The sequence below is a fragment of the Parus major genome, chromosome 2, assembly GCF_001522545.3.
Source record: "Parus major isolate Abel chromosome 2, Parus_major1.1, whole genome shotgun sequence".
In the NCBI taxonomy this organism is placed as follows: Eukaryota; Metazoa; Chordata; class Aves; order Passeriformes; family Paridae; genus Parus; species Parus major.
The window spans coordinates 18,162,760-18,176,795 of NC_031769.1; the positions used below are offsets into that span (position 1 = coordinate 18,162,760).

Below are 14,036 nucleotides of genomic sequence, written 5' to 3' on the forward strand. Positions count from 1 at the left end.
CACCCTGGCCTGGATCAGCAACAGTGTGGCCAGCAGGACCAGGGCAGTGACCATCCCCCTGTACTCAGCACTGGTGAGGTCACACCTTGAATCCTGAGTCCAGTTTTGGGACCCTCACTACAAGAAGGACATTGAGGTACTGGAGAGAGTCCAGAGAAGGGCAGTGGAGCTGGGCAAGGGCCTGAAGCACAAGTCTGATGAGGAACAGCTGAGGGAGATGGGGATGTTTAGCCTGGAGGAGGCTCAGGGAATAGCTTATCTACAAACAGCACATCTCTGTGCTCTCAGATAAGGGGTGTAGCAAAGTGAGTGTCAGTCTCTTCTCCCAGGTAACAAGTGACAGGACAAGAGGAAATGACCTCAAGCTGCACCAGAGGAGGTTTACATTAGATATTAGGAAAAAATTCCTCACTGAAAGGGTGATCAGGCTGATTGGAATAGGCTGTCCATTGAAGTGGCAAGATCACTATCCCTGAAGTGTTCAAAAGGCATGTGGATGTGGCACTTATAGACACAGTTTAGTGTTGAACACAGTGGTACTGAGTTAACGGCTGGATTCAATGATCATAGAGTTTGTTTCCAACCTTAACCATTAGATGGTTCTATGACTTCTCCAAACTCTTAGGACTTTTTTTAAGATTAACCTAGAAGGAAAGAGTCAATTACCAAGCCTTTTATTGCTTTACTTCTGAATTTTCTTTCAAAAACATCTGTTTTACAGCACACCATGCTGTATTTCTGTGCATATCAAAATGTACTAACTCAACACACTTTCTCAAAGCACAAAGACATATTTACAAAGGTAAGCAAAGCAACTGATCAGAGGGTTAGTTTCTAATCGATGGCTTTCCAACTGGCAGCCCATGATGCTCTTAGCAGCCCTGACTCCCACTTATCAGTAGCTGCAGAAGCTTGCAGCACAAATGACTGTGTCCAGATACTCATATCCCAAGTTCTGTGGTACAGCTTCACCTGCTTTCACCAGTGTTCCATAACATTTTGTCTCACCCTTGGGTGTTACTGGAAGAAAAGACACCTGTAGAAGTCACCTGTAATATTCTTTGTTATATCTAAGATGATCTTTCCCAATCCTACAGACTTCAAATATGTTAGGTAGTCTTAAATACTACTACTTCAAATAATACCCTAATAATATCTTAATATGGATTTAAAAACTGGTTTAAAAAGGTAAAGATCTTGATATGGGTAGTTATTTTAGTTAAAGCAAAACAATTTAATGCTGGCAAACATATAACTATTGTCAAAAACGTAAATATTCTGAGAAATGAAGACTATTCAAAAAAACCGCTCTGAACACAAACTTTATTAAAAATCACATCTAGAGTTCCAGTTATGCCAATGCTGTACATACATCATCCAACCTGTACATAACTATTTGAAGTTTATTCACTTCTTTCAATGAAAAATTATCTTCAGAGGTCAAAATGTTCTTGTTATTTATTTTCCTTCTCCCCTAAAGGATCTGAAATTAGTATTTAATTTTCTCCAGGGAGAAGAATCCTATATTTTCTAATTTCCTTTTATACTTTCCGTGTTCCTCTTACCCTAGTGTGTTTTCATCAATAGGAAAAGAATATAAAAGCAAAAATATAAAACATGAACATTGGAATGAAAACACTGAAGATAGGAAAAATTCTCTTTTCCCCCCAATAAAGCTGGAAAAATTTGGTCTAATTTAGTGATTAATTCATGTTAGGTTCAGAAAAATACGGTATTGAACAAACAATGTAAACACAGCTCTGTCTATAGAGAAACATCACATTCTAAAGACAACTCAATGAAAGTGTGCTAATTGAAATTAAGAACCACAGACAACTAGATTATAGTTAATAGAAAACCTAACTCAAATTTAGCTACAGAAAAACAAGTACCTTAGAGCCTACAAGGAACAGTTTTTGCAAAACTAAACAACAAAAACAAAAACCCGCAGACAATCTGCAGAGTCGTGCAAATTGGCAGCACTGCTGCCAAGATATTTTTATCTGGAAATTTAGATCTTTGCATAAATTAAATCAATAGATGCGAGTCTACAGATAGGTAGCACAAGAACAGATCCAGCAATAGGATAGGCTCAGACTACCCACATCTGCATCTGCTGGCCACAGCTTACCCCCAGCCCTCAGAATGCAATGACATCTCATCTTTCTATTCTCTGCTTCAAGCCATCTTCAGTGAAGCAAGATCACTACTGCCAACGTACAAAGACTAATCAGGGAAGATCAACATCTCAGCCCTTGAAGCCTCCAGAAAGTCCAGTAAAACTCATAAGCATTTCCAGCAGTTGCTGAAAATTACTGAACTTCTACTCACACCAAACTTAGGCTATCTTCCTACACCAAATGTTTATACTCTGATATTTTACTGATAATTTCTTTCATGCTTTTACTTTAAAACCAACTAGGTAGTATGAAAATTCCCATTAGAGTTTCTTTTTATTCTTTTTATTTTAACGTCCATGCTTTGTAATACTTGCCTTCTTTATTTCATTTTTCTTCTGTTCAATACAGTAAAAAGGATGAGCTGCTCTAGGAACACCTGACACAGCCAAAGAAGAGACTTCTATCTACAAAACCAAACCCACACTTCCTTATTTACCAGTTTCTAAACTACAGTGGGATAGCAATATACTTTTTAAATATTCTCAACCTATGGTATCTTCAGACCTTATAAATCCCATGTAAGCCTTATAAACTCACAAAATACCTACTTTCACTATTTTGATCTAAATGACTCTATAAAGATAGCTTACAACCATGCCATGATTTGAAGCTAAAGTCAGCAAGGAGCTAACTACACAATTTGTCAAATACCCAAAAAGAGGCAAATTAAAGTTGCAATGCTTTGCTATGATTCACACCAGACTCCAGCATTCATAAACCACAACGAAGAACCAACAAGAATCAAAATATCTTCTGCCACATCCAAGAATCCCCAACTGGCTGACATCATTAATAGAGCAAACGAATGCATGCTGTCAGTACTTCTCTTCCAAAGTGCTATGTTCTGCAACTTGACAACTTAAGAAATTAAGTCATCTTCATCTTCAAATAACCATTTCTTGATGCTGACAAATTTGCCAAATCTCTGCCCCATCTCTATTCAGTCATCTGTCCCAGGAGAAGGAAAGAACTTTTTTTTTAAAGCAGACAGTTGACAGGTAGAAGAAAAATAGACTGACTACCAGAAGCTTTTTGGGGTTTATACCTGGATAAATTAAAAAGACTCAACCTAAATCTTTTTATGAAGGCATCAGATAAAAATATATGCAGATTCAGTTAGCTCTGTCAAAAATATCTACTATAGATAATAAATTTGTAGACTATGACAAGAAGATTAGAGGCACTCAACATACAAATCACCATTCTTCCAAGACCATCCACTCAGTACTACAGGTGACATTTAGTCATACTTTCACCCAGTGAGGTATGTAAGGTAACTGGAAGTGAGATAATGTAGAGTACAATGTAACATAGTGATGATACAAAGCGTCTTATGATCTAGCTACTCCAACTTTGCAAGTCCAAAACCATAAATCTCCTACCATATACTTAAGACTTGTAAGCCCTGCTAGATGTTGCAAGAATCCAAATTATAAACATACATAAAGTTAAAGATTCACACATTGATCTTCAATATAAAGCATCAGAAGGCTATGAGAAATGCCTGTCATATTTGGCTGCATTCCCAACTAAACATCCAATTTTTTTTATCATCTTGAAAGTATGCAACTGACCCAATTCAATCTACATGAAGAATATACCATATACAATGGTTCATTTCAATGTTCTTCTGCAACATACCACAGTTTTATCCTAAAAATTCCTAGCTATAAAACATCAGCATTAATTCTTAGCAAGGCTTCTCTCACGAGTTGAGGAACTCCTTGTTTATTTTAGAGACTTCTTCTGCCAGTGAATACAATGAAACAAACAGTCATAAAATATTTCCACGTAAGGATTATGCAATTCCTGTAAGGGAAAACGTTTCGTTCTAGCCTCACTTTGGTTAGTAATTTTGCCAAAGAACCTTTGGACTATTTACTGAAGTACCTGTTATATTGACATCTATGCTAAAAAATTTTCACTCAAGTAGTACTCGAATGATGTAACACTGTTTTAAAGCCTGAATACTCTATGTAATCATAATCTGCATTATGTAATTATAAATTACTGCACAAATTACATGTACATTTCAGTTTACTGTAGCTAATGAAAACTTAGAAGAAAAGTAGCAGACCTTTTCTCTGCTGTAAGAAAGTGCTTCAGATAAGTTTGTGAACTTGTCTGTGTATTTACAAACCAAGTAACAAGTATGCATACAAGCAGGGAAAAATGCAGTACACAGAAAAAAGGAAGAAAAAAAAAAGCATGAAGGAAGCACAATCAGAAATGGCATTAATACTCCTACTTTGAAATGGCAGGGAAGCACACAGAAACTGTACTGCACTTCTGCAGCACCTTCACCACTTGTACTTCTAACCTTGAAGACCAGAAACTGCAATTCTCTCATATTTTGAGTTGCAGTACAGTAAGGTTTTAGGTCTGTATTCACTACATACACCATCAAAATATGCACAGGAAAAAAATATTTTCTCGTACTCATGAAATACAAAGCAAACAACAGTCACCTATCTATGTAATGGACAAGAAACACACATCACCCAATCAATAGTATTTCAAAATAAAAATTTTCCCCTTCACCACAATCAGAACAACACAAAGTCGCCACAATCATTCCACTTTTTTCTCTAATTCTGTTCAGTCCAAGTTTTGCCTGCTACCTCCCCAATTACTTTCCTTATCCTGACTTCTTTATGCCCCATCTGTGGAAACAAGACACACCATGTTAAGTTGAACTTGGCTGGATACTAGGTGCCCACCAATGCTCTCCGTCACTCCCCTCCTCAGCTGGACAGGGCACAGAAATTGAAGAAAAGGCTCCTAGGTCAACATAAAGACAGGGAGAGATCACTCACTAGTTACCAGTTTCTGGCAGCTTTTGAGAGAAATCTCTCCTGTAGGCCCCTTATTAACAAAATCTTGTCACACAAACACAATAGAATATGTTCTACCTAAATATCCTTAGGCAGACTTTTTATTCAAGATATGCAGCTACAAACTAATATTTAATGCCTTCTAAACTGCCATCATTCATAAGAGCCAGACAAATAACAAAAGCAATAGATCAATTTTTCTGTAGCGCATTCAAAACTAAAGCAATTCTTCTAGTAATATTTGCTACGATATTCTTAAAGTAGCTGTACTAATATTCTTACATAAAGAGTACTTTTAGGAAAAATATGGATACACATTAAAGAAACATTCATTTCAACATTTTTTAAGAATTATTTCAAGGGGTATCTTCAAAGAGACTGCACAGTATATTAGTATATTATACTGATGTACAGTACTCAAATTGAAGAAAAAAAAACCAGCAAGTTTTCTTCTAAAATAAAGTTTAGTTCACCTGTACTGTGACCACATTTATCAACACTCATTCTAGTTTACAGATACAGGTGTTAATAAGTACAGATCCCACTCCCCTGCAGGCAGCCTGCTGAGCCAGAAATAAGTATCAGAGCTCTTATCACAAACGTGTCTGCATATCGAAAAGCTGCATTCCTAGTTCCTCCTTCTTTGCCTTTTTCTGTTTAGGCAAAAGGCAAATAATACTGCACCTATGCTTATTTTACACTACATAAATGCTGGGGTGAGGTGTGAAAGCATGGATATATCAAACAACTCTTATGAGCAACTCTACAAAGAAAATTTGTAGATCAATGTGATGAAACATTTTTTTGAAAAGAGAATTTGGAGAGAGCTCCAACTCTTGTTATATTAACAATTTTTTTAAAAAATGTTAAAATTCAAGCGTTCAGATTCTGGATCATCTGTGCAGCAGATGCAGGTGCAGCTCAGGTCTCGTAGGATAACCAGCAGGAACCTATTGCTATGAGCACACAGCATACCTGAACTGGGTAAACAGTACAGCTGCATTTCTAATGCTCTGAACCCTTAAGTACTGAGTACTGTATGGTCTAAACTTACCCTGTAATGACAGTCCTTTTGTCTCCACACCAAGTTCTAAGAAACACAAGTGCAAGCACAGATACTCCAGTTATGCCAGACTGAGCTAAGATACAGATGGATGCTATCTCAAGTCTTATGTGGCTAGCTCTACACAGAGTCACAGCCCCTTCAGCACATTGCCCAGGACTAAAATCCAGGTGGCTTATTAGACAAACTGTAGCATCCTACAAATGTGCTGACTCAGTTCTGAACCACAACTACATTTAACTTCATAAGCCACTCCACCAAAAAAAGAATCCACAGAAATACCAAGTGAAAAAAATTCCACTATGACCTTAGAGTAATTTGTACCAAGTCCAAACTGATTCTTCCAGATACAAGGACAGGCTTACGATATTTATATTCCAGTGAAACAGATCAAACAGCATAATGATTCACCTGCAATGCAAGCAATCCAACCTCACATTTAGCATCTGAGCTACGCTTTGAGGTAGTAAAACTTCCTGGAATTCTTAACACTTAAGCTCAGTACAGAGATGTCCTGGTCTCTCTGAATCAAGGTGGACTCAGAAGAACAGGACCTACACATAGCTAACAAGCCTGAACAAGCTACCTGTACAAATGGTGAACTCCTGCCTGGTATCTCTATCACACAGATTACTGCAGCTCCTTCATGATGAGTATGAATAGTAGTAGTTTGTAGTAAACCATAAACACATTGTCTATTTTTACACCACTATATACTATATTTAAATTATTCTTAACATAAGATCATCAAGGAAGATGTTTGACACCCAGCAGGATTATTATCGGGGGAAAAAGTCTTTTTGAACAACAGTTGCGCTACAAATCCCAAACTTAGTTCTCCAGTCTTTCTCTGGGTACCAGAACTATCAGCCCTTAGACAATGTACATGCACCATCCAATTTCTTAAGACAGGACCCAAAGTTCCTTATGTAATAGTCCATAGATGAACAACCTCACGCAGACCTCAAAATTATTTTTTTTCTACATCAATATGTATTTGCCCTGCTTTTTGACTCAGAAGTTCAGGTACATCTGAAGACACCAAAAGGGCCCACTATGCACGGTAATAACAGCTGGTGCTGACACAGGCAAAGCTGGGGGCAGTCACCACCCATCTTGAAGAGACTTGAATTTCAAGCTCACCATAGGTCAGTTAAGATAAATGAGCTGATTTAGAGAAAACTAAGATTTTTCAAGCAATAGTTAAAAACTTATACAGTGACGTAAAAAGTGAGTACTGGTATTACGATCTTCAATTATGTACTAAATAAGTATGATTAAAAACTAAGTATAATTACCAGCCACCTCAATATATCCATTATCCAAACAGTTCAGTTTTATGAAAAGTCACACTTCCTCTCACACACAGAGAAAAACGTAACTCTCCTAGAGCCAAAATTCAGAATGACTTGTCCAGCATAGAGCAGTGCTTTCCAACTAGTAACTGAGCATTCAGCAGCCAAGACGCTGGCTCCCAGCTCACCAACAAAAACAGAGAAGTTAACCAGCCACCACTTTGGTTCCCACCCAGCATGTACCAGCCTAGAGGCAGCCCACAAAAGAAAGGGAACACAGTACACACTGGTGCATAACACTTGAAAGTACATGGGAAGCCACCTGTCCTAATCTGCTGTTAAGTGAACCTCTTTGGTGACCCACCAACTTACATTATGTGCTCCTGAGTTAGTCCATCTCTTTTCATTGTTAAAGCAAGACTAACTTTAGTGTGAGTAATTAACTGCTGTTGTTTATCAGAATGAATTTATCTGCCCAGCAACTGAAGCTCAAAAAAGATGATCAACCAAGAAACACACTCCAAAAACACACAACACAGACAGCATCAGCATGGAAAATATGCATTGAGCGCAATACTGAGGTCGTTTAAAAGATTAAAAGTAAGCAAGCAGATGTATTGTCAATGTAATATGGTTAATTTAATTCTGGTTTTGTTTATAGGCAAAAAGGCCAAGAGAAAAACTAAGCTTCTGTTTCATACAGTGATGATAGGATGTTTACTTTTGTAAGCAAGTGTGTTAAAACTTCTGGGTCTGGTAAACTGCTTACTGCAAAGCTCTAGTTTCCATAATGTGGTCAGGGCTTGAGTTTAGTTTCTGAATGGCAAGACACCACAGATGCAGGCACCATGTTTCTAACTCGCTAATATACAAATAGTTGGTAAAACTTCAGCTGTCATATCTCACATGCAATCGGTTTCACCTGAGAACCACTTAAATCTACACTACATTACAAATGGGATTTCTTTTTTCAAAACAGAATCAGTAATCAAACTACTGACCTGAACAGACACTGTTTGGTAGAAACAAAAACAGTATACACCAGGCAGAAAATTCAGTTATCACTGCTCCTTCTTCAGTTCAAACAGCAAAGTAAACTAGTCTATCAAAGCTATTCTCTTGGTAAACTCAAGAAATTTTCATAATGCAGTGAGACACTGTTTTTATTATAGAACTCTGGACAGTTCTTTTTCACTCCTCTTGCCACAAGAAGCCAGGATTAACTATATATCAACCAAACCACAAGGATTCCCTATCATCCTCTTGTAGTCACCAGCTGTCTTTCTCTCTCCTCTGTATTTTTAACTTTGTTATCAAGCTGTATATATGAAACTCAGCAACTGTAAAAAATGCTACTCTTAAAACTTTACACAACTGATGGTCTCACAGGAAAAGAAACAGCCTTTCTTTAGAAAGGGTTCTGATTTTCAATTGACAAATACTTGAAGAGCATACAAAAATCAATCCCTTCCTGCTCCCACTAACAGGTCTGCTTTGGAAGAACTAAGGCATTACCAGGGATTATCCTGGGCATTAGGAATATGTTAGCAGCACAAAGTGGGAAAAAACAGAGGAACAAGATTCTTTAGACCTGTGCCAAAAATTCATTCAGCAGTAAGTCTTGTCACCATTTCTATAGCACTTTCTATTAGAAAAGGAAATAGGTACAGCAAACAGGTCATGTAAACACACTGATAGTCACAGACAGTAACTAAAAATTTGGTCTCTAACTCCTCATTTGTTTTTGAAGTTAGAAACAGTTTACACACTGCTCTAAGATGCTGCACCACCTTCTCTGACAATGAATTTTTTTTCAGGGGCAAAGGAACAGCTGAGTCTTTCTAAATATCCTCACTTCTCTTAGTTTATCTTTTGCTCGAAGACAAACTAAGAAGTGCCAAGCAGGAAGAAATGGGATTCTCTTCTCCTAAAAATGCCTGACATCACCCAATTTCATCTAACACACATACAAGTCTGAGCAAAACAAAACGTAATGTAACCATGATAAAAAAAAAAAAAAAAGCATTATCGGAATACCCAATATCTACCATAAAATAATTAGAAAACCAGAAAGAAAATACTTCTTCAATTCTAAGTATCACACTCCAAGTAAGCATTAGTTTTTGAAATTAACAACATTACTTATTGGGAGTGTTCCTAGACTGAAGCTTTTAACTGGCAACCTAAGGTTGCTGTAAAAGAAAATTGGACACAGATTTTATTTACATCCTGTAGCTAACTATGTAAGTGTTAAACATATAAAATTAACAAAACATGGACCAAAAAAAAGGATAAAAAAATGAACAAGCAAACAAATAAAAAACCCCACCACCTAAGAAATGAAAACCCCACACCCTGACACTGTCAGAATACTTCAGAGACAGTTATATATTTCCACTTTTAAAAAATAAGATAAATGGTCTTTCCGAAGAGCATTTAGATGAATTACAACAGAAAGCAAAGCTCTCTTCTGTTATCACTGTAACACTTGGGTCAATGTTACCCACACAAAGATTATAACTAGCATTGCTTAATAAACAAAACACATACCACTCTGGCTGCTCTTTCCTGAGATTCACACTTTCTGCAAAACCATGGTCCAGTGGGTACTTGAACAATTCCATAGCAAGCTGTTTTGAACAAGACAAAACATTTCAGCAAACGTAAATAGCACTACAATACTAATAAAATGATCTAAAAGAAGCTATTAGTTGACCTCACATAATTTTAATTGTCAAGGAAGCCAAATCGTTATCTATACACTGCACATGAAATCCTATCATAGAAGTACAAGAAACTAAGTACAAGCATAGCTTTAAAAATTATGCAGAATTTGTTAAATGAAAAAAAAAAAACAACATTAGCTTGAAAAGTAACATAACCATTCAAAAGCAGCAATGTTTCATATGTGACCTCTTTTGCTATTCATTTACCTGCAAAACAGGTGAGATGACGGATGCTGACAATGATGTCATTATGAGGTTTTTTTAAGAGAAAATTAAAACTTACAAACCTGAGTTCTTCCTAAGACATTTATTCATACACTTACTATCCAGTTTTCTTACTCTTAGAAGTAAACTAACTGGTCTTAAGCAGAAAATCCATAGCAAACTGAACAAAGTTCACTTTTTTACCCCAGAAAATTCACAGAGCTGTAAATACAAACTGAACTGAGAACCAGGACTTGGATTAGTTGCAACTTGAGCCAGGCAACAACATAAATCCTTAGTAAAGAGATTTTCACACATGTAGATTTATCTGCAAGACAGTCATCTATATTTTTACAGTATATAAAAGCAACCCCAAAAGTTTGTTACAAAATTCCACAGGGAAAAAAAATGTTTAGCCATTTGGCAATGCTGCTCATGCTTGAAAGGCACTCATCAAGCAACCCTGAGAGTTACAGAGAGATTGAAAATACAAGAACACATGTGCTGTGAGTGTACTCTAGTATTTGTATGGGTGAAGGAACCAGGGAACCAAAGAGCCAAACATTCTGCTCAAAGATAGTCCCAAAGTATTAAAGGTAAGTCAGGCTCAATTCTCAACAATCATACGTTACTTAAAAACAAAAATTGGGTTTAAGAGTGTAAGTAGAAAAAAATATGATTAATTTAAAGTTATGAAGAAAGTTGAGATTAAATTAGTAACTTGTAGTTATTCTATACAAATATATTGATTTTGTGATAGCTTGGAGATGAAAAATAGTAATGTAGTAGTAATATAAGAACATCTGGCTAATACACCTTCATTTCTATGAAGGAAAGTCAATGAAATCATTTCATTTTATATACATACATGTAGTCATATTAAGATCAGTTGTCAGATTTTCAAATACTTTATTCAAGTACTTACAGGCCAAACTACTCTGATAAGCCCTTTCTACTGTACAATAAAATTCTTTAACAAGAGAAAAAAAAAAAACTTGTTTTCATTGCATCTATATTAACCACGGGGGGCGGGACTCTGAATTTCTCTTTATATATTAAGAGGGAGATTTTAAATGTGCCATCATACACTTAGGTCAGCAAGTGACAGCGCAGAGTAGGAAACAAGTATAAAATGCTACTCAGAGATAGGGATGATCCAAAGGCAACAAGAGTTGGGCAAAGACCAAAGTTGAAATACTTCTATATCTGCCAGGGTAACAGAGTATACCCAGTACCTAGAAGAGTCCATCACAGGTTTGCACTCTGATATACCATGATACCATTTACAGAGTTTTGTGTATACTTCCACTACTATGCAAAGCTTCTTCAAATACATGAAGAGATCTTGTCCTTCACAACTTGCCAATTACTTCACAATTGAAAAGTTTCCTCTGACCTAAGAATAATTATAATAACAAAACCAAAGCAGTTACGAAAGCTTTATAGATAACACTGCTGTTTGTACTTCAAATACGGAGCATCAGTTTTGACCACTACTACATTTACTACAGAGAGGTCACAAAAAGAGTGCACATGCCTCCTCTACCACCTCATATAACATATAAAATCCAAACTGTAAAGTATCAAGGGCAGAACAAATAAAAACACAGAGTTCTTCTTTTCTTAAGACCTCTATAACGGCTTCTGGCTTTATACCAAGCAGTACTTTGCATACTTCCTGACAGATTCCAATTCAGGCTTGGATATGACTTTAAAAAACAGAAGTTCATTTTCTTGTACCTACTGAAGTGTGTCTCTCTACACTAGGAACACTTTCTATAACTGACTTTTGTTCCTGCTACTTCAGCTCCAACTTCTGATATCATCCAATTCTTTCACTGAAAATATCAGCAAGGCTCTAGATACAAAGGAAGATGTCCAAGATAATGCAAAAGGACTACCTGTTTCAGGTATGACTTCTAGAAGTATTCATGTTTTAGTGTTCTTCTTCATGATCCTAAGATTCCACAACAGCAGTCAACCTGCAGGTTAACATTACTCAGCTCTTAAGACGACAGAAAACCAATTCAAAACCAGATTAATTCCAGAGATCCTGTAGGCTCCCCTCTGTGTTCAATCCAATGCTAACAAAAATAATTCAATTATTATGTGTATCTCCTTAAATTATTACTGTTTTTCACCATTTGTCAATTTACAAAGGGAGCATATACTTGGAACAACCAACTACTATATTACATCATCTTCAGCACAATTTACGACCAAGCATGAGACACACATTAGTAGCATTTTCACACGGACTAGGCATTCAGATTAATGAATTGGATTTAGGATTTTCTGTCTCCTCCAATTTGTCCACCACCTGTAAGTAGCCAAAAAGCCTGTCACTGAGTTCATGTGACTTGCTTAGGAGTTGGTACAGAAAAACTACCATCGTACTCCTTATTTCTGCTAACATAAAGGAAAAGTTATGATGACTTCCTTTTTTACAATGTAAGCAGCAGAAACGTCGCTTCCTCTGCTCTCACACAAAAGGTCAACCCACTGACAGAAACAAAACAATCACACAGAGGGAACATGCCAGCTCCTGAACTGAGCTGGAAACCAACCAACCAGCCTCCACTAAGCCAAACAAATCCAGCATTAGCCATTCCAAAGAGCACCCTCCCCCTACAGAACCACAACAGGAAGCCTCTTCATCTACCAGGAAACATCAGCCAAATGACATTCAAGGAAAGGCAGGCAGAGATAGAAATCACATGACAGCTAAGTCTCTCCTACGCACCCCTCTCTTCCAATCCTAAACCTTCCTTGTCTCCTGGCTGCCCCTCGAAATAAATTTTTAAAACTTGGGAAAGGCAGGGACAACAGGGATCACGCAGGGCAAAAAAGAAATACGGTAATAACTACCAGAATACAGTAACAAGTTCTGCAAAGACCGAAAGCAATTTTACAGAGTCTTTGAAACGTTGCAGCTGAGGCTGTTAACAGGGTGCAGAGGCAGGCTGGGAAACAGACACGGAAAACATACAGAAGAAGAAAGGGGAAAAAATTGGAAAGGTGAGTCCTTCCTTTCTCACAGCCATAATGCAGGACAACATACTATACTAAGTCTCATGTGAGAGAAAAGACAGACAGGAAGGAGAGAAGATGACAGAGCAAGTCAAACCAGAAAGCACGTGGCCTTAGAAACAGGGAAACAGGCTTCATGGGTAAAAAGAAGGAGCTGGGAGGGGGAGGGAAAAAAGGGGGGAAAAACGGCCGGGGGATGGGGAGGAGAAGGAAGCAGGCCCAAGGGAAGAAGACAGGGAGCACCAAGAAGGAAGTGGCGAGGCTGGAGGCCGGAGCGGGTGCGCTGCCCTCGCCTGCCCGCTCACCTTGATGCACTGCGACATTGCAGCCGTGCCCATCGCAGTAGACGAGCGGGTTCTCGGCCCAGCCCCGCTCGTCGGAGCACACGCAACAGCCGCCGATCATCTCCTTCATGCTACTGGAGAACTCGCCCTCCAGTGACACCGGCAGCAGCAGCGGCTCGCTGGAGACCATCTAAGGGTTAAAAACACCGTCGTCAACACCGCGCACGCCACACGCGCCTCGCCCTCCGCCTGCTCCCTCCCCCGGCGGGGTCTCCCCTCAGTCACTCAGCCGCAGCCGCCGCCACCGCCGCCGCGGCAGCGCTTCGGGACCCATGACCGCCGGCTGAACGCCTCGTCTCGCCCCCGCCCGACCAACCGGCCAGGCTGTGTCGGTCGGGCCGCGGCGGCTCCTGAGGCGGA

General features: G+C 38.3%; 1 protein-coding gene across 12 annotated transcripts in view; it reads right to left on the reverse strand.

The window, feature by feature from the left end:
* Window positions 1-14,030, reverse strand: part of MLLT10 (MLLT10 histone lysine methyltransferase DOT1L cofactor) — a 125,705-nt gene extending 111,675 nt beyond the window's left edge. For 9 of the 12 annotated variants that reach the window (XR_004495680.1, XM_033511589.1, XM_015615109.1 and 6 more), the window contains exons 1-2: window positions 13,638-14,030; window positions 9,923-10,002 (exon numbers count right to left, since the gene is read on the reverse strand). Coding sequence is in view for 10 of the 12 variants with exons in the window: in XM_033511589.1 (XP_033367480.1) it covers window positions 9,923-10,002; window positions 13,638-13,806 (249 nt within the window). In the remaining 2 variants the exon portion in view is untranslated. Of the gene's footprint in view, window positions 1-9,922; window positions 10,003-13,637 lie in introns of those variants that run through there. The other 3 variants (XM_015615070.1, XM_015615099.2, XM_019005312.2) reach the window with 3 other exon arrangements.
* Window positions 14,031-14,036: the final 6 nt, after the last annotated feature.